The following is a 24,936-nucleotide window of genomic DNA, read 5'->3' on the forward strand; positions in this document are numbered from 1 at the left end:
AGGTGCTCAGTGGGACTGATTTCCCTCAAGAGCAGGGCCTGCCTACCCCTTGGGGAAGAAAGCAATCCTACAAGTGCCATGAGAAAAGCAGCGATGGAGAGCTAGTATGGGCCTCACATGGACAGCCCTCCCACACGCCCCCAGGCCAGATTAATATAAGATGTAAAAAAAAATTTTGTTACATCTCAGATTTCCAGGGAGAGCCCAGTAGTGGCCTTTTCCATAACAGCAGCACAGGGAAATGGTTCTCAGTAGAGAAAATCAGGAACCAGGCATAAAGATGTACATTAAAGAAAGTCTTTCTTCTTTTTCATGCAGACTGAAGCAGCTCTGATGTACGATGCTGTTTACATGGTAGCAGTGGCCTCCCAGCGTGCCTCCCAAATGACTGTCAGCTCCCTGCAGTGCCACAGACACAAGCCGTGGCGTTTTGGACCCAGATTTATGAATCTGATAAAAGAGGCAAGTGTAGACCATCTGCTTATGATCAGCATAATCCTTCCTTTCTTCTTTACCACACTGGCTTGTGTTGTTGCTCCCTGGTCTTTGTCATATGCTATGCTCTGGTTTCTGGCACTTGGATGTCCAATTCTTCCTCACCTTCCTAGCAGAGAAACATTGATTTACAGACACAAGGCTGTGGCTTGCGTTCTGGTGGAGACTGTGTCTGGTCTTTCAAAAAAAGAAACTGCTAAATCGTAGATGTGATAAAATATCAGAATAAGACACTGTAAGATCTCCTAGGTGTTTTGCTTGGTTAATGTTTATTATGGATGTTTATAATTTCTAAAAATATGAGATAACTAACAACATCCATTCTAGAAATTGAAAGAAAAGTGAGTCTGTAGCTCTGTCCTTGTTTTACCACTTAATTACATATGGTTAGCAGTTGTTTGATCAGGACACACAATAATATGATATCAAGAAAATACTGCAGCCAGTGTTTGTAAAGAAGTAAATTGCTTCATGAAGTCATGCACTATCTCATAAGAATGCATCACTGAGCTATCTTGATCCACAGACAAAAAAATACACATTTTAGCTGAAATGTCTTCAGTCTTACAAAAATTCAGTCTTTATCATGAATTTCAAATGGAAACTTTTCCTTTAGGAAAGCATGTGGAAATGAAAATTGGAAATTATGTGGAGTTTCCTATATATATTTCATCTTTTGGTCCAGTTCTTGTCCATGACAGTGTGATTCCTATCAAAGCCACATTCATTAGCACTTGTGTAGGTGGAACAGGACCCGTAGGCTGAGGTCCAAGGTAAGTGGTGGCAGCACATTGAGGCATACACCTGAAACCAGGAATATATTAGGAGCAAACTGAAAGACAAGACATGTGGTGGTTACAGAACATGTAGAAGAGCTGTCATCACCTTCTCCAATTTTTCTAAGTAAATTTTCCAGAATTGCCACAGGCAATATACTACATGGTGATTCACCTACACAAAAGGCATTGAAAGTTACTGGAACAGTACTCTCCACACAGGGTGTTTTATGAATTTTAAGGTTTCCTTGTAAGCTTCTCTCTTTGAAAGTATAAAGAAACGACAAGAGTTACCCCAGTACTCATGGACCTGACCTAAGAATTAAGGAAGTTTTGAGATACTTTCCTCACTGCAACACAATCCTGGGAATACCCAGAGGAGACAAGGAAGCAGCATTAGTAAAGGTTATTTCTCTCACACTGACATCAGCCATGCTACATTCAGCTTCCCCATTGGGCATGAGGTGGGAAGACTGTAACAGGAACAGTATAAGATGGGAGAAAATTGTCCCACAAGGGTCTGTAATAAAGATGAACTTCTCTCTCCCTCCCTTCTGATTTAATCTAAGCAAGAACCTTTGCTCTTGTACTTCTCAAGCTCAAACTAAATGGCATAGCATTGCTACTTATACAATTTCTGGTGCATTTTAAGAATAATTATAATGAAATTGTAAGTTAGTGAAAGACTTTGTATCAATGAATGGACCTGCATAATTCTACACTGGTGACCTACTTGTTTTGTTTGGTGCTAAATATATAGTATAAGGGCTCTGAATCCTAAGCCAGAAGAAGTAATTTGACCAAGAACACCAAACGTATCTCAGCAGATCCAATTCAAAGCTTAAACAGTTATACAGTTCACATTTATCATGTGCAGCTAGCTTCTCTTGCATGGAGTGAGATATCTGAGCTAATTACTGATTGCTTTGCAGATAGTGTCTTTCATGGTCAGTAAAACACTGATTTAAATACTCCGAGAGTCTTATCTTCCTGTTTCATGTTCTAGCCAAAAAAGATGGTTGTTAAAAGTACAGGATAAGGTTTAATAAAACAGTATTACATTTTCTATAAAGGCTTTAACAGGTGTTGGAAACTAAATAGCAAATACATTTGGACATCCCCAGTTTATGTTAGGATCTAACTTCCTCAACAAGGATGGATGAAGTGTATAAATTAGGAATCAAGTGAATAGGTATGGAGAAAAAAAGTCAAGCAGGCAGAATGATCGTTTGGACCCACATAAATAAAATTTAATTTTACTATTTTGTGGTATGGTACTGACAGTCTGTGAAGACATTTTACAGACTGGTCTAAAGAAAAGTATTCTGTACTGTAGTCTAAATAAATAACTTTCAGACAAAGAGGTTGGCTGCAATGAGTCCTGCAGGTGCTGAAGCTTAGCAAGTACTTCAATGGCTCTGTGGTGGGTTTTTGCATATTATTTTAGTGGTGATAACAACTGCAGTCATCTCATTTGCTTTGTGGGCTAAGGCTATAAAATGCTAGGCTGATAGTAATAGAAAAGACCTCAGAACTTGCCTGGACATGAGCAGAGGTTAACCTGGAAAGCCTACGACTTGTATAGCAGCTGATAGGTTGCTTGTCTCTTCACTCAGCAGATGGCAAATTAGTTTCTTTCAGCCTATCACTGTCCTCTTGGGAAGTCAAGGTTCAGGTCTTATCTGATCCTCAGGTACACACAAGTTAACTTCCTGAAAGCAACTGGAAAGTGGAGATCCTAGGGCAAAATACTGTCTTTTGATTTATGCTAGTCTGAATACATGTACATTGGAGTCAGTTTCTGAATTTTCAGAGTATGTGAAAACAAAAGATGGCTAGTTCAATGTGAGAATACTCCTTCCTCAGCCTTAGGATTTCAGATAAGTGTACCAGGTAACAGCAGTAGCAGATCCACTGCCTATTTTTCTTAATGTCTAAGACTTGAAGTGCTACCAGAGAGACTATATGAGAAAAGCACTAGCAAAAATGTTTGAGGCTACAGAATAATCAATTACGGCAACAAAAAGAGTAATCTTCTATGCTCTAAAGATCTCAGGAGCTAATGCTGATTGTAGGAAGCATTTGGAAATTTGCAGAGAAAAGCAAGCCTGATCAAAGCCCCCCAGCCCCGAGGATGGCTTTGAGGTCAGAAAGGTCATCAGCTAGTTCTTCCAAAGGGGGTTATTACATAAAATACACTGTCTGGGATCAAGACTCTTCTACAATAGCTCATGAAGATCTTTTTAATGAAAAGTAAATCCTTGGCAGGAGCTTGTCTTTCTCAGTGGCCTAATGTCATTGATATCTAGATGATATTTTAATCTTTTAGCCCTTATGGAAACATTTGCAGGGAGTATGTCTTAGCCGTGCCTAGAAAGAAAAAGGAGGTCATTCTCTTTCTTCACAGAGGAAATAAGGAGAGAAAGTATGACTCCACTTTTCCTAAAAGAAAAATGTGTGTAAACATGAAACAGGTGTTTATAATGGAATGATCAAATTCCCTGGTCAAGTCCCCTTTAAAGCATGAGATAAGCACCAAATAATGATTGTCTGTTATTCAATTATCACCTAAACCAATGTGAGCTCCTCTCACGCAAATCCAATAAAAATTAAAAGAACTACTGGATAGAGAAGTATTACAGAAGACAGAGATGCAGACTTTATCTTTAGTGACTGTATTAAATCCCCTCAAACAGAATCACACACACAAACCTCAAAGATTAAAAGAAATCTGAAGCATTTACTTCTATACTTCAGTATATGTTGTGTTTTTGACAAGATACATTTCAAGTACGCCTAGTTAGGAGAGAACAGGAGTGAGAACAATCCCTCTAGATTCTGCATTGTGTAATTGAAAACAGCCTTCCTTTGGTGGTGTGACAATAAAAGCTCTCAAGAATACTCAGACCTGAACCAATTCTTTCTGTAGGCTAATGTAGTGACCACAGAAAGCAGCAAGATAAGTGGACTTGGTCATACAGACACTACCATAACTGTAAAACTTTCAAGCCTCTGTCTCAACTTATTTGTAATAATTCTTCTGAGTGAAGGTGTCCCAGTTGGACTGGAAAGCCAGCTTCACTCAAATGCCTTCAAGCTCAAGAAATTATTTTGTTAAAATTTATAAAGGGTTTTCCAGTCCTCTGCTCATTGATTCTCTTTCCTAGAAGTAATAAATAGTACGTCTCATAGAACATCTTCAGCCTGCAACAAGGCCAAGGATTAGTAAAATTAAGTCCCTTACGAGGTCTGCTTAAATTGTCACATCATTTTTCATTGCTGAAGACTTAAAATGAGACTTTAATTTAGTTATTAGTATATTAGTGTACATGGATATAATATACTAATATACTGATATTTGTATATTAGTATACAGGAAGAGTACTGTAAATGTTGAACGCATTCTACAGTTTTTAAAGCATCGAGCATTGTGTGATTCAGGTCTGTGGATGACAGTGCTTCAAGAGTAAAATTAATATAAGAAGAGACATATCTGGTCCTTCCCTGTACAAGAGGACAGAAACTGAGTCAGCATCAAGAAATGAAATTATTCAACAAGGACTTCTTTATTATCTTAGGTTGTTATTTTGCCTATTTATTGTAATTGTGATCATAATTCAGAGTGTCACTTCTGGAATTTTTTCTTCCAAACTCAAGGCATTTAAGCAAATGACAGCCTTACTCTGTAGTGAAATAGGTCTTTTCATCAGCATAATTAGGAAGACTGGGAAACGGGAGGGATTCTAATTTCCAGTCACCACAAAAAGAGCTGGGAAGACCTGCACCACAAGAAAAAAGACTTGAGAATCCTCTGAGCTGAACCAATTCTTCGTGTTGACTGATGACCATAGAACGCAACAAGATGCGTGGACTTGGTCATACTGGGACTACCATAACCACATATCTTTCAAGCCTCTGGTTCACCTTATTTCTAATAGTTCTTCTGAGTGAAAATGACAGTGTATTAGTCACTTGTCACACTTGCCTCCAAAACCATCTGCATGACTACCTCATCTGTGCTGAGAGTGTTCAAATGATTTAGAAACTCCCGTCTGTCCTGAGGTATCTGCTATATACACACTTCTTGACCTGGTTGTTCTACAATAAGAAAGCGGTAGATTTCTCTGTTTTCTCACATTTTCCATGCCGTTTTGCAGGTCTCAGGTATTGGCCTTTTTCAGCACATAAATGTTTGAAAGTTCATATCCTTTAAATCTCTGAACTGTTTGATGTCTACCTGGCACTTTAGATGGATGGCAAGTTCCTACTCTGTCATTCTGATCTACCAGTGCAGGTGATACCCTGTCAGTTTGGTTTTCTCGGTGTGGAGAAAGCAAGCAACCATCCTCAGGACTGCTAGATTTCCTGGGAAGCTGCAGTGCAAGGAACAGAAGACAAAATTAATGAGTTGAAGATGTCATGACCACGTCCAGTTAGATTTTGTCCATATTTGATGACTTGACTAACACTTGGAGAAAAGGGCAGGAACACATAAAGTCTTGATGAACTGGTACCAAATCACAGGATGTAATTTTCAGGGGATTCTTGCTAATAATTAACTAAATCTAAAACAAACATAGAACATCATTGGAAGAAGAAGGAATGGAAGATTTTTCATTACAGGAAAAAGACAAATTTAAAATACGACAGAAGGGAAAGTAATCCATCTGGGGAGATGTTAATAATTATTTTTTGGTCAAATTTGGCAGCATCTCTAAACAACGAAGCTCAAAACAACTTGTAAGAGAACAGAACATTTCTTTTGTTTCATGGTCTTTTATTATTACCAAAGTCAACGTGTAAGAGTATTTTCACGGGACTGAAAATCCACAGGGTGAAACAAAAAAAGAAGTGAGCAACACAAGACTGTGGATGCCAGAAGACCCAAGAATACCCCATCTCCTCTACTGTCTGAGGAAAGGTCTGTGTGTCATTCACCCAATCTTTCTGCTGCACAGAAATCTCTATGCTCGTGACTGGGGAAAGAAAATATTTCAGCTCCAAAACATAAAATAGCATCTCTTCTGCTGCATCTTTGTCATTGTGTTTTAGTGTTGAGCCAGTTACAGAATCTATATATACTGGCTGCAGTTATTCTCTGGGCTCCAATTCTGCAATATTTAGTTAATCCAAAGCAAAGCAATTCTTTACTTTGGTAGGACTTCTCTCACCAGATAATTTGATATTAGGATTTGACTCACTTTCATTAAAACAAACATTTTTCTTTATTTTACTGTTTAAAAACTTACTTCTTGTCCATGAAATAATGGATGCATTTCTGATATAAGCCTATTACTGTCTGTTACCTTGAACTGAAAACTCTTAATTAAAAGAGAAAACAAAACAACTGCTACACTTGCATCCCATGATGATTTATTAGGAAATAAAAGTCAGCTTTCCATGAAGATAATGTATGACTGAGGTTAATGCCAATAGGGATTCCTATTCTGAAATGAAATTTCAAGTGGAAAGTCACTTAATTTATGCAATAATCTATGCACAGATTGCAAAATAGTGATCCTAGAACATGCATACTAAGAATACATATTGAATTGATAAAAAATGATGTGAAAGGTTCTGATACTGTGATATCTAAAATCAAAACAAGAAACCTGACTGAAAGATTATATATTTTTTCTTCCATTCCATTTTTTCTTTCTTAAGTATTACCATAAACAAAGTAGAATTGCTTATGAAAAATTAGCAAAAATTACTATAAAGTCATTTCATCTGAATATATGGAAGATATTTCGATATTTGCTACACAAAACCTTTCTTCAGAACATATTTTATATGTCCTGGCCTACTAAAAGTGCTCATCATTTTATCCACACTGATATTTCAATTTAAGTGTTAGTGCATGGCCTAAACTAGATGATGTTTGTATTGGAAAAGCTCCCAGGAACCTTAGTCACATCACCATCGAGCCGTTCACTGTGCAGTCTTTGCTTCAAAGAGCTTATGAGATAACTGTTAAATGCAAATGATTTAGGTTTTGGAGCAGTGTATTCTCATTGAAACAATCTGCTCCTCAACCATGCCGCCCCATACTTACTCATTCACAGATTTCCCCACACTTGGGTCCTGTTATCTCAGGTGGAAAGGACACAGTGTTTTGCACCACGTGAAGCCCCCACAGGCTCCTTGTCATCCCTGTGGTTCAATGGGTCAGTTGGGGAGGGCATTTCCCACTCAAGATGATGGGTGGGAATCCCAGAGCTTTGGCTTCCAGCTGTGCCACGGACTCTGTGCAACCATGAGAAAATCACTTCAGGACAGCTCCAAAACCTGTGCTGTGGTTACCTGATAAGGCAAAACTGGTCATTGCTTGGTAGGCACTTCCAGTGAGCTGACATGATCAGGCTGTTCACCATCCATGCTTTTAGCTACCACATCACTCTAAAACAAAACCAGCAGGACATAAAATCTAGTTGAAGGGGTCCTGTAGCTGGAAATGCTGTGATTGCCCTCTGAAAAAAAAAGATGGATTGTGGCTTTTGTCTATTTAGTGTATTTAGTCTGTTAGCTGTGTGGAACAGGATTTCTTTACAGACTTTGCCGGTACAAGCAGTATCTGTTACAATGGGATCCCAATCCCCATTAACACTGTAGTGTAAAGTTATGCTTTTCCATGTTCGTAGTCAACAGCAATCCCAACCAGACACTTCAGTGACAGTCATGTTCGTGTGTGGTAAGACAGACTCTGCTCTTTCTAGGAAAAATCTCTGGCAATGTTTTACCTTGCCTTCTAATTCTTCATGCCTGCTCCCTCATCTCTGTTATTGATGTAAAGCGAGCTGGTAGGTGTAAGCTTTAAAGGAACTCAAAGGCTTTTCAAACATATGCTCTGAAATGAATCCACCTAAGCCATTATCCTCAAGTATTCAGGGTTTATCTGTCAGATTTGTCACACCAAAAGTCTTTCATATGACTGCTCCTGAACGTCATTAAGTGCAGCTCATGGAACAGCCTGTGACTTTCCTAAGAAATCCTCCATCTCTATTCACCCACAATTTCTCTCTCTTGTTTCAAGGCAGGGGTGTGCTCAGTCTTATAACAGCTGCCCAAACCCTTTCCTAAGAACAAGCCTCCCCCACACCTCCTCTTTTCCGTTCCAGTGCTTGGGCTGTTCCAGTCCTGGACCCCTTTCGAGTAAAGAGACTAATGAAGCATCATGATTTTCAGTAGGGTAGATAAAACTCTGTAATGGTGAATGCTGAAATTCTTTTTATTACATCTGTTATGCTAGATTTGGACCAGGATAATGGAAAAGTCATACGCGCGCTCACTATATTCCATAATCCTCGAGGATGTCTTGTAATAAGAGGATTAATTGTAAGAGCTGATAAGTTGATGTGTGGCTCAGAGCACATTATGATTTCCACTGTAACGAGAAGCAATACCATTATCACTTAAATCTATCTACTGTCTCTGCAATTCTAATAAAGTGGGAGCTGCCTTTCCCAAATGGAAAGAAAACCAAAGGAAAATTGAAGTAAACTTTTCCTTGGTCATTACCATTCTGGTTAGTATATAGTGGTATTGCTATTTATGTTTTTGGAAGATTTTGTTGTAGAAAAGTGTTCTGTGGTATTCTGACCATGTGGCCATAGGTTTAGGTATGCCTATGTTTTATGCATTTTTCAGATATCCAGTTTTGTAGTCAAGAAGCAATAGTTTGGAGTGGGGAAAAAAATCCCTGTCAGAAAAAGAGCTCACACCCTGTCTTCCTCCTTGCCATCAAGCAACACAACTGATGTCCTCTGTATATGTGCACTAATCACTGTCAATAATTCTGTAACCATCAGAGTTCTGCTCTGTTAATGTCTAAGACGAAATGGAGGGGACATCATCACCCACCTCTGCATTTGGATGTTAATTAGCACCACAGCCCTCATCAGAAATTTCAGATTATCAGTTCAAAACTAAAGTAAATGTTCACCTTCTTTATAGGTAGGCAGTGCTGACTAAACAGAACAGGTCTGTCATTCTGGTGTCTGTATACACCTGGTATGCCGTTTGAGATCCTCATATGTACTCGTTCGCCACCTTTTCTTAAAAGCTGAAGGATACTGTACCTGAAGTGGCATGGAGACACTAGCACTTGCAGAGGTTGCTTTGCTGTCATTCACTCTAGGTTCCTAATGTTTAGCTGAAGTAAAATGTTCTAGTGAGATCTTGGCTAAAGAAAATTACAATGTAAAGTCTCTCTCCAGGACAAGACTGGTTTCCTCTCAAGTTGCTCATTTGGTAGATCAGCACAGAAGCAGAAAGAATCTCAGTCCAAACACATAATACATTCACTTTAAAGGATATATAGGTCCAAAAAGACTATGATGTTAGTATGTCTCTGCCACTGTGCAATGGTAAATGAGCAAACGTAATCTGGGGAGTTGAATATTACTGTTTCCTGAATTCCAGGTCAGATGATTTCCAATAATTTTTTTCTTATGATTCTTTCATCATTAAAAAAAGAAAGAAAAACAACAGCACGATGATGATAGAAATTAATACCTTTTACTTCACAACTGTGGTTAATTAGAAATATACATTAAATCAATAACTGATGTTCAGTTTTGCCTATAAATTTCTGATGATAAATAAACAGATTATAACACCAACAATTAAAAAACCAAATATATTTGGCCTATATGTCTGGCATTAAAAAAAATAAAATAAATAAACAGTACAATTACTTGCCTTTCTAGGTTATCTTTAACATGCTTGGGAAAGCAACCTACCAAAGGTCAAGATAATCCCATTGGCAAAACTCAGTAGACAGGAAAATATCCTTATCTTCGATTAGACTTCACTCTAGCTTCTGAATGTCCTTCTCCCATACTGAATAGCCCAGGTAACCAATTTCTGTTCCAAGCTCCCATTAAATCTGGAGAAAAACTCTGCTGACCACATGCCTTTAGGATAAGGTTTCAAAATGTTTGAGTTATGCATAAACAGCAAGAGAAAAGAAAAAAGAAGAGAGAAATAAAAATGTAGAGACAGTTTTACAAAATAAATAACTACATATGGCCCATTGTCTACTTTGGGGATTTCTCAAGTCAATTGCAGTAGGGGTTTTTTTTGTGTGCCCAGATGCATTGTAAGGCTTTTGAATGAAGGCTGTCATTTACTATTGCACTTATATTCAAGAATAGCCTTTACATAAGATATTGTTTATCATCAGTTTACGATACTTTCGTATTAAACAATAATTCAGTGGCAGATGCAAAGTGTCTGAGCATGTTGCACAAAATCAGGCTTGAGCCAGGTATTGTGCAGGGTTTTGGAGCTGAACAACAGAACAGTTCCGTTTCTGCTACAATACTGTGCTAAAATAGCTTTTCTTCTTGGCTTTTCACTCAGAAGTTTTATCAACTTTTGTCTATATATTTTAAAAATTTGTTAACAGTTACAGCAGTTTTTCCTTATACCTTTTAAAGTAGATTCAATATGTACACATATTTTGTAAGTGATACAGTCACAGTTTATTGGCATTTGTGGGTGCATATTTGTGTTTCAGATGTTTTCTTGTAACATTAGCTCTGGACATACGTTCAAAATGGGGGGTCTTATTCATTGAACAGTGGGAACAATAAAAAGTTAAAACTTGAGTTTGGAACTCTAAAGAGGTTGCTTGATTAATTACAAGTGAATGTCTAAGGAACAGGTTCAGAAAAACTGTTTTATTTCACAGGTTATTGGAATAAGTGGAATATTAATAAAGGAGTGGAAATGTCTGCACATTATGAAACATTATTAAACATAAGAGTTTAAGAAGTTAAAATAAGATTATGCTTTTGCATGTTTGTATTGCCAGGGCACTTTGAACCCTTTAAAAAGGACTTTGAAAAAATTAGTTTTCCAATCTGAAACACAACTACCCAGTATTTGTCACTGTGACACTGGACTCAGAAAATATGCCATAGTCAGATAAACAGTTAACTAAAATATTTGGATAAACATCTATTGAGTAAGAAAAAACAAAATGCGATCAGTTTGTCTGAGAAAGATCGACACTTTTGTGCTCAATAGTGCAATTCAGTATCTACAAAATTGGCTGTATCCCATTGAGGCTATAGCATAAAGCTGAATATTTACTCAGTCAATGCATTATATACACCATGCATTATGATTTCTCTATCTAGTTATATCTTGCTAATACAAACCTGGAAATATAAGTGAGGTCTGGCAGAGGCAAAGAAAGAGATTATGAAATGTACCTGTTGTTTTACCTTGGTAAGTCTGGTAGCAGCTGAACTAATTGATTCTGTGATTGAGCTCTTGATTGGCTTTGGCTGAAACTAAGGCTGCTATAGGAATTGATTCAAGGTGATGAAATGGAAATTGATATAAAGAGCGTATGATGGTGGTGTGAATTGATAGCAAGCTTCTGGAGTGTTCGCTCTTAGAAGCTGAGTCAGCTTCATTTTCCATTTGCTATAATTTTCCATTGATATATATATGGAAACCAATACTGTCATTTGAATATTTAACCCCAGATGTCAGTTTCTCGTTTACCCAAAATCTTAATTTTTTAAAGTAGTAAAAATAGAATGTTTCAGTTTTAATTAGGTTGCTTTGGATACTTTTGTCACATCAGGTACCTGACAGCCATCAGCGAGGACTGAAGACTTACCTGTAATCTCTTCTATCTACTACCTTTCCAATGCTTAGTAAGAAAGGGTCTTAATAGCTGCTGGTCCTATATGGTTTGCTTCTCAACTACCAGTTGATTCTGGACTAATTCTCTATGTTGTTTAATAAACAGGAGAAAGTCATCAAAGGTTTACAGTTTAGAAATAGGAATTATGATTATATGATAAAACTCGGTATTGAAGACTGTGAGACCTTATTTTGAACCTCAGCTGAACACTGTGTTGTCCTGCTGCTGCAAACCAAACTCCCAAAAGAACAGCATTTCCTCACGGTTCTCTTGTCAGAGGCAGCCTGCAACCCTGCATAAATAAGATCTAAGACAAGCAAAGGATGTTTCAAACAGAAGCCACTGAAAATCACATTTTTTAATTAAGCTGCAAGCTATAGTCAAAATTATACAAACAAAATTGAAAACACGTTCTCTCTGCAAGAGTTTCAAATTGTGCCCTTAGTTCCTCTAATATTAAAGCAAGGACAGAGTGCAAAAAAGCAATTTCTTTTGATGAATTACATGATTAGGTTTCGATTCAACTTTTATTATATCCTGTAACATTTAACATGCAGTGTCACCAGAAACATTAAAATTGCTATAAATCTTGCGTATAAAAGCATGAAATCTCATTGCTGTGTTAAACAGTCGTGCGGTTTCTGACTATTCAGAAAGTTCTGCTTCATTTCTGTTTGTTAATTGCATTTAAGAACTGTGCAACTGCTGCCTATTCTGTTTGCCTGAACACAGTGCCTAATAGGCACCCGCATCCTTCATTTACCTGACAGGAATCCACAAGTGGTGGTATACAGCTATGATTTTGGAGCAACGGCACATTTCACTTCCTTTGCATGTGGCAGGCAGTTGTGGTTTAGGACTCAAATCGTATTAAAAGCTTGGAAGTTTTACCATAGACTTCAGAAAGCCTGGCTGTAGGTTCCTAGCTCGTCCCTCCCTTTGTTTCTTAAGGAAAACTTTTGTTTCTGATCAGGAAAGAAACATCACCTGTCTGTCTAGATGTGCTGCACACACAGGCGCCACAACTGTCTTGAAGTCAGAAATTAAATTATGCTCACTGGACTCAAACCCCAATGTTTTACTTTTATTTAGAATAAATAAAATAAAAATCAGAAATTAACTTTAGAATTCCAATGGTATTTGAAGCGTCTACCTCGCAATTAGGGTCTGAAAAACCCCTTCAACATTTAAGTTTAACTCTTTTGAGAAACACTCCCTGACTTCTGTTTATAATTTAAGTCACATTTGGGGCATTATTTGATGGTCTAAGTGGGACTTAAGTTAGACAAAGGCTGTATGCACTCCTCTGCTACCTTGAAATTTAAGCATACGCCTGTGCCGCTTCAAACATCTTTTCCTGCCTTTTTTTTTTTAGTGTGGGGGTAGAAGCACCAATGAGTATTTTCAAAAGTGAGCTAGCATTTCACCATATAGATCTTTTTTGCAAGAATGGAGAGGTAAGCTCCTGATACCATTTCCAAAAATAACATATTGGCTCCTTTATTCAAGATCATATCACGTTAGCAGAGAAGCTGAGCGTCTGATATGTAATCAATAAATGTGAGCATTTCAAAGAAGCAAATTGCCCTCTGAGGAGAAATTGGTTTCTAAAGATCATATTTTAAAAAATGTTCCATCTTTATGAGTAAGAGATAGGGGTCATGTCAGAGTAATAAAAAGACAGACTGGAAAAGAGATATTGTATAATGAAACGCATTCATACGTGTCCCCTCCTGCTATCTTAATTATATTGGCATACAAAACAACAAGTGTTTCACCGTTTACAGCTGAGATTTTCTTATGTTCCCATGTCATTAAGATAGAAAGTCTCATAGATAGTTTGTTGCATTTGCATTTTTCCCTTCTTGTATGACTTAAGCATGCTCAGAAATCCTGCTATAGTTCCACAAAGTACTAGATACATGTTGTTGTCTGAGACACATGGTGATAACACCCCAGCATCTGAGATTAAATCCTGCAGATTCAGAGCTAGAATTTAGGTTTAAGAGGAAGGGGAGACAGCATTCTTTAGGTCTGTTGATTTTTAGTGCAGCTTTCCTTATGTCATCCGTCTACAACAAATTAAATGAAGCAAATAAAAATGCTCAACAGAAAAGCTTGTAATTTAAGAATTATATGGCTGACACACATGAAGAAACTCTGCCATCATTTATCATCAGCCTTTCTCGTATCTTTGAAGAATTTAATCTAATGTGTGAGCTCCCAAAAATAGATTATAAAAACCGTCTGCAGTTTTAAATCCATCAAATACTTTCCTTTATAGATAAGCTTCAGCTTTGGGGACAAAATGGGGGCAATATATGAGACAGATTGCTCTCATTTAAAAGAAAGTAAGCTTGCTGGGAAGCCTACAAGATGTAGAAAACTTAAATTGCAGGGGAAGTTAGTTCTGGATGTTGATCCTGCTTCACTGAAGAAGCGTTCCCCAGCCCAGGGAATCATCATGGCTATACAGACCGATGTAAAAAGTCTCCCACTTCTTAGTTATTCCTGATGCTAACATTTAAAACAACGAAAATGTGATTTCACTTAATTATGATAGATCAGTAAACTGCTGCCTGGACCAAAACCGCAACTTCTATATAATATGCAACTTCTATGCTGTACTTCAAACACGCATGTACAACTTGCATGTACCTTACACTACAAAGTTTTATTAAAGGTCTCTGCGGCTGCATGATTTTTTCCTGAAAGCCTACTTTTAGAGCCATCATCATTGTGCCATCAACATCTGTGAGCACAGGCGGTGGCAGTGCTCCTATTAGGAATGATACACCTCATTTGCTTACTTGGGAACTTGTGTCCTCTTCCTTGGTGATGCTAACTGAGTAGGGATTAGTGAAACAATTTAGCTGGGATTTGCAGCAAAGTCCAAGGATATTAGGAGTCCCATGCGGGTAGGGGAGATTTAACCGCAACCTGTCCAAGAAACCAAGTAAGAATGACAAATATCCTTCTTTCATTTATATCTTCCTGGAAAATCTGGATTTCTGGGCCCTGAGTGGCAAAGGCAGTGTCTATCACACAAGACTAGGAGATGCACAACTGAAATGTTGAGAAAACTGTGGTGATTCGGGATGGTTAGCTACCTTTGTTCATTGAAGACCTTCTGGAGACTCTCATTCCACACTGGTTGCCATTTGTTACCCACTCATCATGGAGAACATAAAAGATCCCGGACTAGGGTAAAGAGGATCACTCCAGGGAGACTGGTGGATGTAGACTGTCATAGGTTCAGATCCAAAGATGGACAAAGCAGACTACTTTTTTAATTTCTAAGTGAATTCTTATGCAATGCAAAACTGCCTTGTCTTTGGGCACATGTAATACATATTTTACTCTCTCTTCAGTATATCTTTTTATGTACAGTACTAGGCATATGTAAATCAATATAGATAAACTATCACAAACTTATGCCTGATTGTAAAATACAAAACATATTGAAGAGAAATCAGATAACAAAAAAAGTTGAAGAAGGTGGTTTTTATCAAAGTAACAAAGCCACATACATTTAAAAACCTTGGAAGTGATTCAATGCTACAGTTAATTTACAATACCATATTTGTTATGGCTTCAAAGTAGTTCCTATTAATCGCTACAAGGAAGAGTGTTTTTGTCTTCACACAGGCGCGGTGGGATGGCCTGACAGGGCGCATAACCTTCAACAAAACGGACGGCTTACGGAAGGATTTTGATTTGGACATTATTAGCCTCAAGGAGGAAGGAACAGAAAAGGTAACCAGATCATTTGTAAAATGATGACAAAAAGCCAAGGGCGTAGGAAAGTCCATTTTCCGCAGCTTGAATCTCCTGTGCTTGGGGTAAAAACCACTATTTGCAAGATTATTTAAGTCAAAGTTAAGACAAAGCTACTAAGATTATTATTTTACAATGTGTACCTTGCAGTTCAAGGTATGGGATAGGAATTTGGGACTGGCAATAATTATCTGAATGGAAATAATTATTTTAAGTGCACGTTATCTTCAGTTCATGTCACTGTAATTCAGTGTGGTAAGTTCATAGATATAGATAAAACCTAGGCTTATCTTACATGTACTTCTTTTAGTAAATGTGATATGAGGCAGAGAGGAAAGAAGGCGCTTGAGTAATAACCTCAAAAAGAGTTGAGATATTAAAAATTCTTCATGTTTTTAAGATTTTGAGATTGGATTTTTCCCTCACATCCTTAACTGCTTATCATAAATTGTGCTGAAATGGTGACACTACAAGGGTCTGAGTTGTAGCATCTTTGTTTGAAAAAAGAAAGTTCTGCATGATAAAATTTCAGAAACTGGTTCTGCATTCAAACAAAAGAGAAATAAAATTCACATTCCTTCAGGACACTCAGAGAAGTATGCCTCTGAAAAAAAAAAAAAAATCCATGTCAAAGGATCTTGTTTTCCTTACTTTACCACTTATAAATTCTCCTGAAGATGCGGAGTTGTAAGGCAAGGAGCGCTCCTTGACTTGCACAGACCATAAGAAAGAGCCCAAAGCCACGGACGCTTCTGGCCATGTTTCATGCTAGCTGGACAGTGCTGCTGCTGGCATCTGAACCCCTCTGCAACCAACCTGGGTCCGTGCTGGAGACCGAGGTGGACTTGGGGAGCCCTGGAGGGAGGCAGGATGGCCTTGCCCTGGCCCTCAGCCAGCAAACATGGGCTCCCGATGGACACCACAAGGCTCCCTACACCACTGCCTAGGAGGTGGTTGCTGTGGGTGTCCAAAAATCCCCAACACAGGTAACACTACCAACTCATGTCAGCTGGAGTCAGCTTTGTCCCTTGTTCTGCGTACTCTGGCTTGACTCCGAATGATAATTGCTAACAGGTTAATTGAGACTTTAAATGTAATTGCTCCCACACAGCTTTCCAGTCTGGTTCTCTTTTCATTTTTAATGAAGCACTCTGTTTATTTTTCTCTGTACCAAGGCTGCTGGCGAGGTTTCTAATCATTTATATAAAGTGTGGAAGAAGGTTTGTACACAGACAGGTGATGCAAAAACCTTTGGGCTGGGTCTTCAGACTCATCCTTTGGGTTTTGACAGTGACTCTCATATTGCAGTTTAGAGACAACAGCCTATTCGAGAGTATGAATTTTTCGTGTAGAATAAGTTTCATCCCAGCTTGAGACACTGTTAATTCCAAATAGCAAAAAGATCTTGGCAGCATTCAGCTTTTTCACCATTTTTTTTTTATTATTAGTAGTATTTTATTTCTTGGGAGCTGTGCCTTTCTCCTCTTTGAGTAGAGGCTCCTGGCTGGAGCAAAAGCCGTCCTTTACTCAGCTATTATCAGGAAGGATCCTGATTCACCTAAGATTCACCGTGAGTGGAAAAGTTACACCATTTCAAGTGTGTATTAACATCAGCAGCAAGGACTGCTTTAAAGTGCAGCACTGGGGGCGTTTTTTGCCTCCCACAAAATGCGTACTGTGCAGGCAAAGTTCGAGCATTGTTGACTCAAAATTTTGACGAGTGTGTTATTAGCTCCTTACAGAAAATAATGTAGATGATTAAGTGGGTGCTGTCATTCACTAACATATGGAAATTGGAAATAAGCTTGTTTATAAAAGATCTAAATTACCCCAGGAATCTCAACCCTCTTTTAACATGAGGTGCCTCTGCCTGTTGGAAAAGGCACCAAAGTGGGAATCAGAGAGCAGCTCCATGTGCTGCTCCCCACTGGAGGTACACACCACAGTTGCCATTCTGTAAGGAGAAGATAACAATTGCATTCACCCTGTTTAAAGTGTTCTGGAGTCACAAGATAAAAATTTCTTATACCACTTAGAATTACATTTTGTACATATTTCACACAAATCTTATTATTTCCCACCCCTCCCACATACACAGTTAAAAAAGGTTTTGGTTTTGTGTTGTTTTGGGAGAGATATTAATGCTACAGAGTAGACCAGTGCAAAACAACCTATAGCACTCTTTTCGTGTTCTTATAAAGCACATATTTAATAACCTTGTTTTAATCTTCAGTGAATCAGGTTAAGGCACAAAGACCCCCATTTCCCTCATTACTGATGAATAGATCATCCTACCTGACATGCAGAACGCTATTGAACCAATCTCTCTTTTGACTCTGGGCATGTCATGCTACGCTGAATTGATTTAAACCAAATTACAATTGGTTCAGAGCAGAGGCTTGCTGAGAAGGGCTTATGACACCTCTCAAAGTTGTCACTAAACTGCAATAAATCCCCTGGATTCACCATAGTGATGTACTACCTTGGCCTCATTCTTCCAGTGCCCCTCCGACCTCCTCCATCGCTCTAATCAAGGTTGACCTGCGGTGTCATTCTTTTATCCAGATGTAGAGTGGTCCCCTGGTGTATTTTGTATGCACTGTGACTGTGTCGCTCCATGCTCTTCATGGTTGTTCTCCTCTTCCCTGCTGCCAACCGATAAAAGCATATCAAGTCAGTGACAATGAGCAGAACGGCTTTTTGATTAACTCAGCCACCTTGGTGCAAATTCAAGGACACCAGATATTTACTATATTCCTGGCACAGGCTATCATAGTGTCCAACATTTATTTCATGTGTACTTTCCAGATCAGTTTCCCAACCTGGTTTAGTTTTGGAAACAAAGGGAATGACTGATAAAAGGCTTGAAAAAATAATTTTTAAAAAATGGCACAACTATCCCCATTAAGCATACTTTGGAAAAAAAGTTTGTGAAAGGTGAAAGCAATGGCACCCAGGGACACAAACCCAGTTTGTTTGAAATTATACACTTATTACCCCAAATCCACACTCAGCAGTCACAAACTAATCTGCTGGGTTTGGTACAAAGGCAACACCATCTCTGCCTCAGTTAACAACCAAAGAAAAAGGGTCCAGACGGGGTCTGAAATAACTGAGCATCTAACGGCAGATAGAGACCTTGAGTACACAGGAGAAGTCAGTGGGTTTTGTCTCAGACTTACTCAGCAGCTTGGCTGGCAATCCCAGCAGGGAGCATCTTAAAGCGCATCCCTCCCGGGTAGAGCTGAAACGCGCTGGCAGAGTGGCCGGCAATGTGAATGGCTCTGTGGATGGCTGATGTCAGTCCCTCAAGCCATCCGTCTGGTGCTCTCCACAAATGTCCAATATAAACCAAACTGCCTGAGCCAGCCCCTTGCCCGGGGTTTTCTCACATCAGCCCTCAGCCATGCTGTGTATGTAAATCCAAAGGTAAAAAAACCCTGAAGACGCTTTCAAATTGCGTTTATGTTAAGTAAATATTTATCTGAATAAATCAACATGGTTACAATTTCTGCCCTCACAAGGTGTCGATCCTAATCCACTGAAATCACGAAGATCTTTCCCTTAAGGCTTTGGCTTGGCCATTAAATGCAGGAATTCTTCATTATCTCTGAGGCTAGAAAGGAATTTGTCTTTGGCCTCTTATATTTCCTGAGCAAACACTGATCAGTGGGTGAAATGGTGTCACCTTGCTAGCTCTGTCATATATAGTAGTCAAGAAATGACAGAATAATCTTTGCTAAACCTGCTGAAGGCACAGTGGAAGCAAAAGGCCAGTGCATCCATCAATCTGCTTCAACGTATTTATTCAAGCTTTTAATCTGTTGTATTGAAAGAGAGAGGTTTTGCCATATGTTTCAACTCTACCATTTACAAAAGTTAAAAAAAAACCCATGAAAATAGACATTTGACATTTTTTAGCAGGAAACAAAGTCAATGTTTTCCACTTCTGTAGCAAATTGGCTAATACACCACTGTATTGACGTGCCTTACACTCTTACAGCTTACTCATTCCCACCTGCTTTTGAAAGGGCGGTGTGTTCCCTGTGTTTTCTAAATCAGCCATGTGATGTTGCTGCCTTATTCAGATCTACAGCTGTTTCCCTTCTCTAGCATTTCGTATTGCCAGTGTCTCTTTCTGTGGTGACTAGATCCAGTGCACTCTTCCTAGGCGGTGAACGTTTAGGGAAATGTTTTGGCTTGCTGCGGCCAGGCAGCCGCTCACCTGCTCTCTTCTGCACAGATTGGGGTTTGGAACTCATACAGTGGCCTTAACATGACAGACAGCAACAAGGATCGATCGACCAACATCACGGATTCCTTGGCTAACCGGACACTTATCGTCACCACCATTTTGGTAAGTCTTGCTGGGCGGAGATGACACCAGCCATGCTGTAGGATGCAGGTGTTGCTGATGGTGGGTTGCAGGGCTCTCCGTGGCCATCTTTGCCACCTCTCCCCTGCACTCCAGGGCTGTTTTCCTCCATGGTACAAAATGTTTTGTTAAAGTACCCTGTTTTCAAGCAATTTTTTTGATTTAGACTCAGAACCAACATACACATTCATCCATCCACAGGGTGAATTCAAAAATACTCCATTGTCAATGAAAGACTCTTGGGGACCTCCACCTCAAAAATTGTTTAGCTTACTTCAATATTTCAAAGACGACCCCTACATACTTTTTTTTCTGGAAGAATTAACAGACCCAACTACTCAGCCTTTCAGTCAGTGCTTATACATCCTTCCCTTTTACTGAAAATGAGATGAGGAGGACTGAAAGAAAGTAGCAAACAGTGGATAGACAGATTGAGGTATGCCCTCACTATGATAAGCGGAGCATACGCACCTGGGTATTCATGAGTTATTTGTCCTCATGCTTTCTGCCTGGCCAGTAATGCCACTTATTTCAATTATTCTGCCTAATTCCTCAGGAGTGAAAGAGCTCAAAGTTGCCCTCTACACTCCTCTTCTATTGCCAGAGGTCTTTTGCCACATTAAACTGATTAAACCTGCTTGCCCTGGTCTTCTATCCAAAATCCTTTAAAAAGAAAAGCAACATGGTACTTTGCAATCTACCTAACTGTTCTCTATTCTTTCATATGAATACCTGCTCAACTCACAGCTATTGTATTCATTTGAAGATTTTTTCAATAAAGATTTATTTCTCACAGAGTATCAAGTTTTAGGTTCTCCTTCTTCTGTTATTTAGGCTTCTCTCTCCCTCAACATCTCTTCCTGTACCTTAGGGTGGGACAATGTAGAGTACAAATCTTGGATCTGATTTTGGAGCTGCCAAGCACTACCTTAATTAAAGCTCATGGGAGCTTTGAATGGTCTGTTCCACTGAAAATTAGGGCCCTTATGCTTATCATTAATTGATTCAGTCAACTTGATAACACACCTAAAACAGCTTTTAATGGACACAGTAAATTATTGATTTCCGTCTAATTGCAATCCATTTATAAAATATTCACATAATTTAGAGAAACTGATAGAATCTGAAACAAGCCTCATTTCTATTGCTACCTGTCTGCTGTCTTTTTCTATAGGAAGATCCCTATGTTATGTACAAGAAGTCTGACAAGCCCTTGTATGGAAATGACAGATTCGAGGGTTATTGCCTGGACTTACTAAAGGAGCTGTCAAATATCTTAGGCTTCATCTATGAGGTCAAACTAGTTTCTGATGGTAAATATGGAGCCCAGAATGACAAAGGAGAGTGGAATGGGATGGTCAAAGAACTCATAGATCATGTAAGATTGAGTCCTTCTCTCTTTATTCTCCTTTTGCCTGTGGTATTTTATACGAAGCCAGCCCAAATGAAATGTTTACATTTTTTTTTGTTTTTTTCAAGTCCCTGGCCTGTCTTTATTGCCACTTGTCAGAGTAGGAAGTCACATCAGTATGTCTGAACCAACAGTTCTCTGTGTTGGGGGTAAACTCCATCTGCGGTGGGGCAGTGGGTACTGAGCTAGCACGGGGCCTGCTCACCCCTTGGCTACAAACTCCAACGGCAAAGGCTGAGCTTCCGGCTCACCTCCGATCTGTGGCTGCAGTCCCTGCCCAGATGCTCTGGCGGTCCTCCCTGGCAGTCTGCCCCATTGCACAGGACTGAGCCCCACGTCCCTGGTCATACCTCTCCTACTCACGTGAGAGTCACGAGTATCCCTCTGCCTGTAAAAAGAGGAGATGAATATCATGTACCAAGTAATACCCTCACAATGTTGAATTTTGTTGCACACTGTAGATTTATGGTCAAATTTGGTTTAGCTTTTTAATACTTGGGGGAAAAAATGGAAGGAACAGTAGTGCCTTTGCTGAACATGAAAAAGAATGAGTGTTCTCCCATTTGTGTTTCAGAAAGCTGATCTGGCTGTTGCTCCTCTCACTATTACCTATGTAAGAGAGAAAGTAATTGATTTTTCCAAGCCCTTCATGACGCTGGGAATCAGTATCTTGTACCGGAAGCCCAATGGGACAAACCCTGGTGTTTTCTCCTTTTTAAACCCTCTTTCTCCTGATATTTGGATGTATGTTCTCCTAGCCTGCCTTGGAGTCAGTTGTGTCCTCTTTGTCATTGCAAGGTAAGTCAGAGGTGTAGTTTTAGATGCATCCACATTAACTACCTGTACTCCCGTAGGTGTTGCATGGGCTCTGCAAAGTAGATATAATATAATACTATCCTAAGGGTTTTACCCAGTCCTAAAACATGACGTTCTAGAAAGTATCTTGGTATTTTCACATCAACACTGCTATCACTTTTATATATTACAATGTGATGAGATTTTACTTTCCTTAAGGGCTGAATGGAGAGAAATATCCAGTGAAATGTGTCAGCCTTTCTTTGTCAGTACACAACACCTCAGCAGACTATATGTTGAAAAGCAGTTTATATTACTTGCGTGTAAGCACTTCTCTTTTCCACGAACAGTGCATACAGTTAAAAGGTAAGAAAGAGGATGTGAACATATTTTTGCTGAAAGATATTAACTAGCTCAGCTAATTTCCTCTTGAAAATACAAGACAACATGACTGGGAACCTAAGGGGACAATCTGCAAGGTGAAGTATACCCAAGGCTCTCTCCCCACACTGTCCTGAGTTGCACCTTGACTGTCAGGTGCAGGTTCCCAGTGATATCCCTATTCAAAACCAGCAGGAAACATGCACATACACACCGCTTTTCCAAACGAAGCCAAAGCTCATAAAGTTCTCAAAGGCAGGCGTGCCACAAAGTTTCTGGAGCAATGGAACACAGTCACATCTCCAGAGGGGGAGCAGAACACTCTATAGCCATATCATTGAACTTTACCTTAAAAATGCTAGACAGCTGGTACGGTTTCACAAACTGGATACAAACCACTCACTGTGGCCTCAGAGATCATGGACCACAGTCTGGGACCCAGTGTCTCTAGGGCTTTGAACAAGAGCGAAGCAAGCATGAAAGAAAAAGAACTTAGAAACTTGTTAGAGGAAACTGGTCATTTGAGGCATTCTTTTTTCTATACTCCTCAATAAACCTGGACTCTGAACTGGCATAGTTATTGTCCTTTACTTCAGATAGTGGCCTTGGAATTTCATTTCCAACTTTGTTTATTTGATCTCATCCCATCCTTCATTTTTTCCTTTTCATAATTTAAAACTTAAATATTTTTACTAGAGCTTCACAGAGATTCATGTTTTGGTCCTATTTACTGAGGATCCCTAATCAAGCCTTTCTGCACTTTTGTTATTTATTGTATTGCATATACATCAACAATATATTCCACATTAATAAATTACATGGAAAATAGACTGAGAAAACATTTATATTCTGAAATATAAGAACTGAAGTGATGTATCATTGGAAGTTTTTATTGCAAATGATGGCATTCAACTTTAAGAAGTAAGCAATAATATATATATTCCAATGCATACATACTTATACCTCATTCAAAGGTCATAAAATAATTCTAATCTGAATTGTTAATTCTGATAATACAGCACATTTTGCCTGACTTCCACTTCTGTGTGAGCCGGGTCAAATGAAGGCCTTGCTGCTTTTCCTCCAATTCACTGGTTTTTTCTAATCAAAAGACACAGCCCTGCAAAACCTTTATTCACAAGAGCTGTTCTGCTGAGAGTGACTGGCCTCGAGCATACATTTCTCTGTGGTCGACCCTTGTTCCAGATGGACAACCTATGGGAATGCTTTGTTTGTTTGCATGTTTCTATACCGGTTTCAAAGTATAGAAGTTTGTGGGATTTGCTTTTTCCTTTAAATTGCTGAGACTGTGAAGAAGGAGGAGGGAATTAGAGGAGGAGAGGTCATGGGTTAACTTATTAGTGTTGGCCTTAGGTAAAAGAAAGAGTTCATCCATCCCTGGCAGCTATGGGACTGTATACAATTAGTCATGACTTCCCACAAGTTCTTGCAGTGGCTCACTGTACCATAAATAAGAACTCTTACTGTACGCAAATCATGATCTCATTCATGACTAATATTAAATCTGCTTGACTGTGACAGATTGACTTTTCTGCGGTTGTGTGCCAAGACTAAAAACATCCCACAGTCCTCTTCACCTCAGAACACGCAGAAGGGAAAACAAAGCCTGAGTTACCCCTGGCGCTTTTCTTTTTTAAAATAACAGCGTCAAGTTTGCAAGAATAAATAAGCATTGGGGTCCTCTGTCTGCTCGCAGAGCTGCCTACATGCAGACGTGTGGCCAGAAGCAAACCAAAGGGAAACGCACAGTGCTCACAAATCATCAGCTGTGAAACCTGTTTGCTTTTCTCTCTTGGCTGTTAAATATTGCTCCAAATCACAGTATAGCCTTTGGACAAATCCATAGGTTCGTCCTGTGTAACTGTGTTATGTTTTGTTTCTTAAATCTTTCTCAAAAGCAGTAGTTCCAGGAGCAGTGTAACTAATGAAGCCTGATTTCCATACAGGTTTGTGTCTTATGGTGGATTGTGATCGCCAGTTGAAGTTTGTTTGTCTGTTTGTTTGCTTTCCCTGCAGCTGAAGGATTTATAGGCGATCTTTCCCATGCGGATTAACTAATACGTAACAAGTTGTGAGCTCATCCTGCAGCTTCTTTCCTACTGGGGCTACTCCTGCAATGTTTCACAACACTTGTAGCAGCATAATAACCTCTAAGGCCTCTACCTATTTGTCAAATGTGGCTAAAATTTCCCAAAAGGCTTACATGTCATTGAAGGTATAGACCCACACACATTCATAATAC

At 39.1% G+C, this 24,936-nt stretch overlaps 1 protein-coding gene across 1 annotated transcript in view; it reads left to right on the forward strand.

Annotated features, from left to right (window-relative positions):
- GRIK1 (glutamate receptor, ionotropic, kainate 1) overlaps positions 1–24,936 on the forward strand; it is a 239,115-nt gene that overhangs the window by 186,036 nt on the left and 28,143 nt on the right. The window contains exons 7-12 of the mRNA XM_009894929.1: positions 319–462; positions 15,583–15,690; positions 16,887–16,931; positions 19,955–20,068; positions 21,261–21,464; positions 22,072–22,295. Coding sequence (XP_009893231.1) covers positions 319–462; positions 15,583–15,690; positions 16,887–16,931; positions 19,955–20,068; positions 21,261–21,464; positions 22,072–22,295 — 839 coding nt within the window. The remainder of the gene's footprint in view (positions 1–318; positions 463–15,582; positions 15,691–16,886; positions 16,932–19,954; positions 20,069–21,260; positions 21,465–22,071; positions 22,296–24,936) is intronic.

This window comes from Charadrius vociferus, unplaced genomic scaffold, assembly GCF_000708025.1.
Source record: "Charadrius vociferus isolate BGI_N301 unplaced genomic scaffold, ASM70802v2 scaffold201, whole genome shotgun sequence".
Taxonomy (NCBI): domain Eukaryota; kingdom Metazoa; phylum Chordata; class Aves; order Charadriiformes; family Charadriidae; genus Charadrius; species Charadrius vociferus.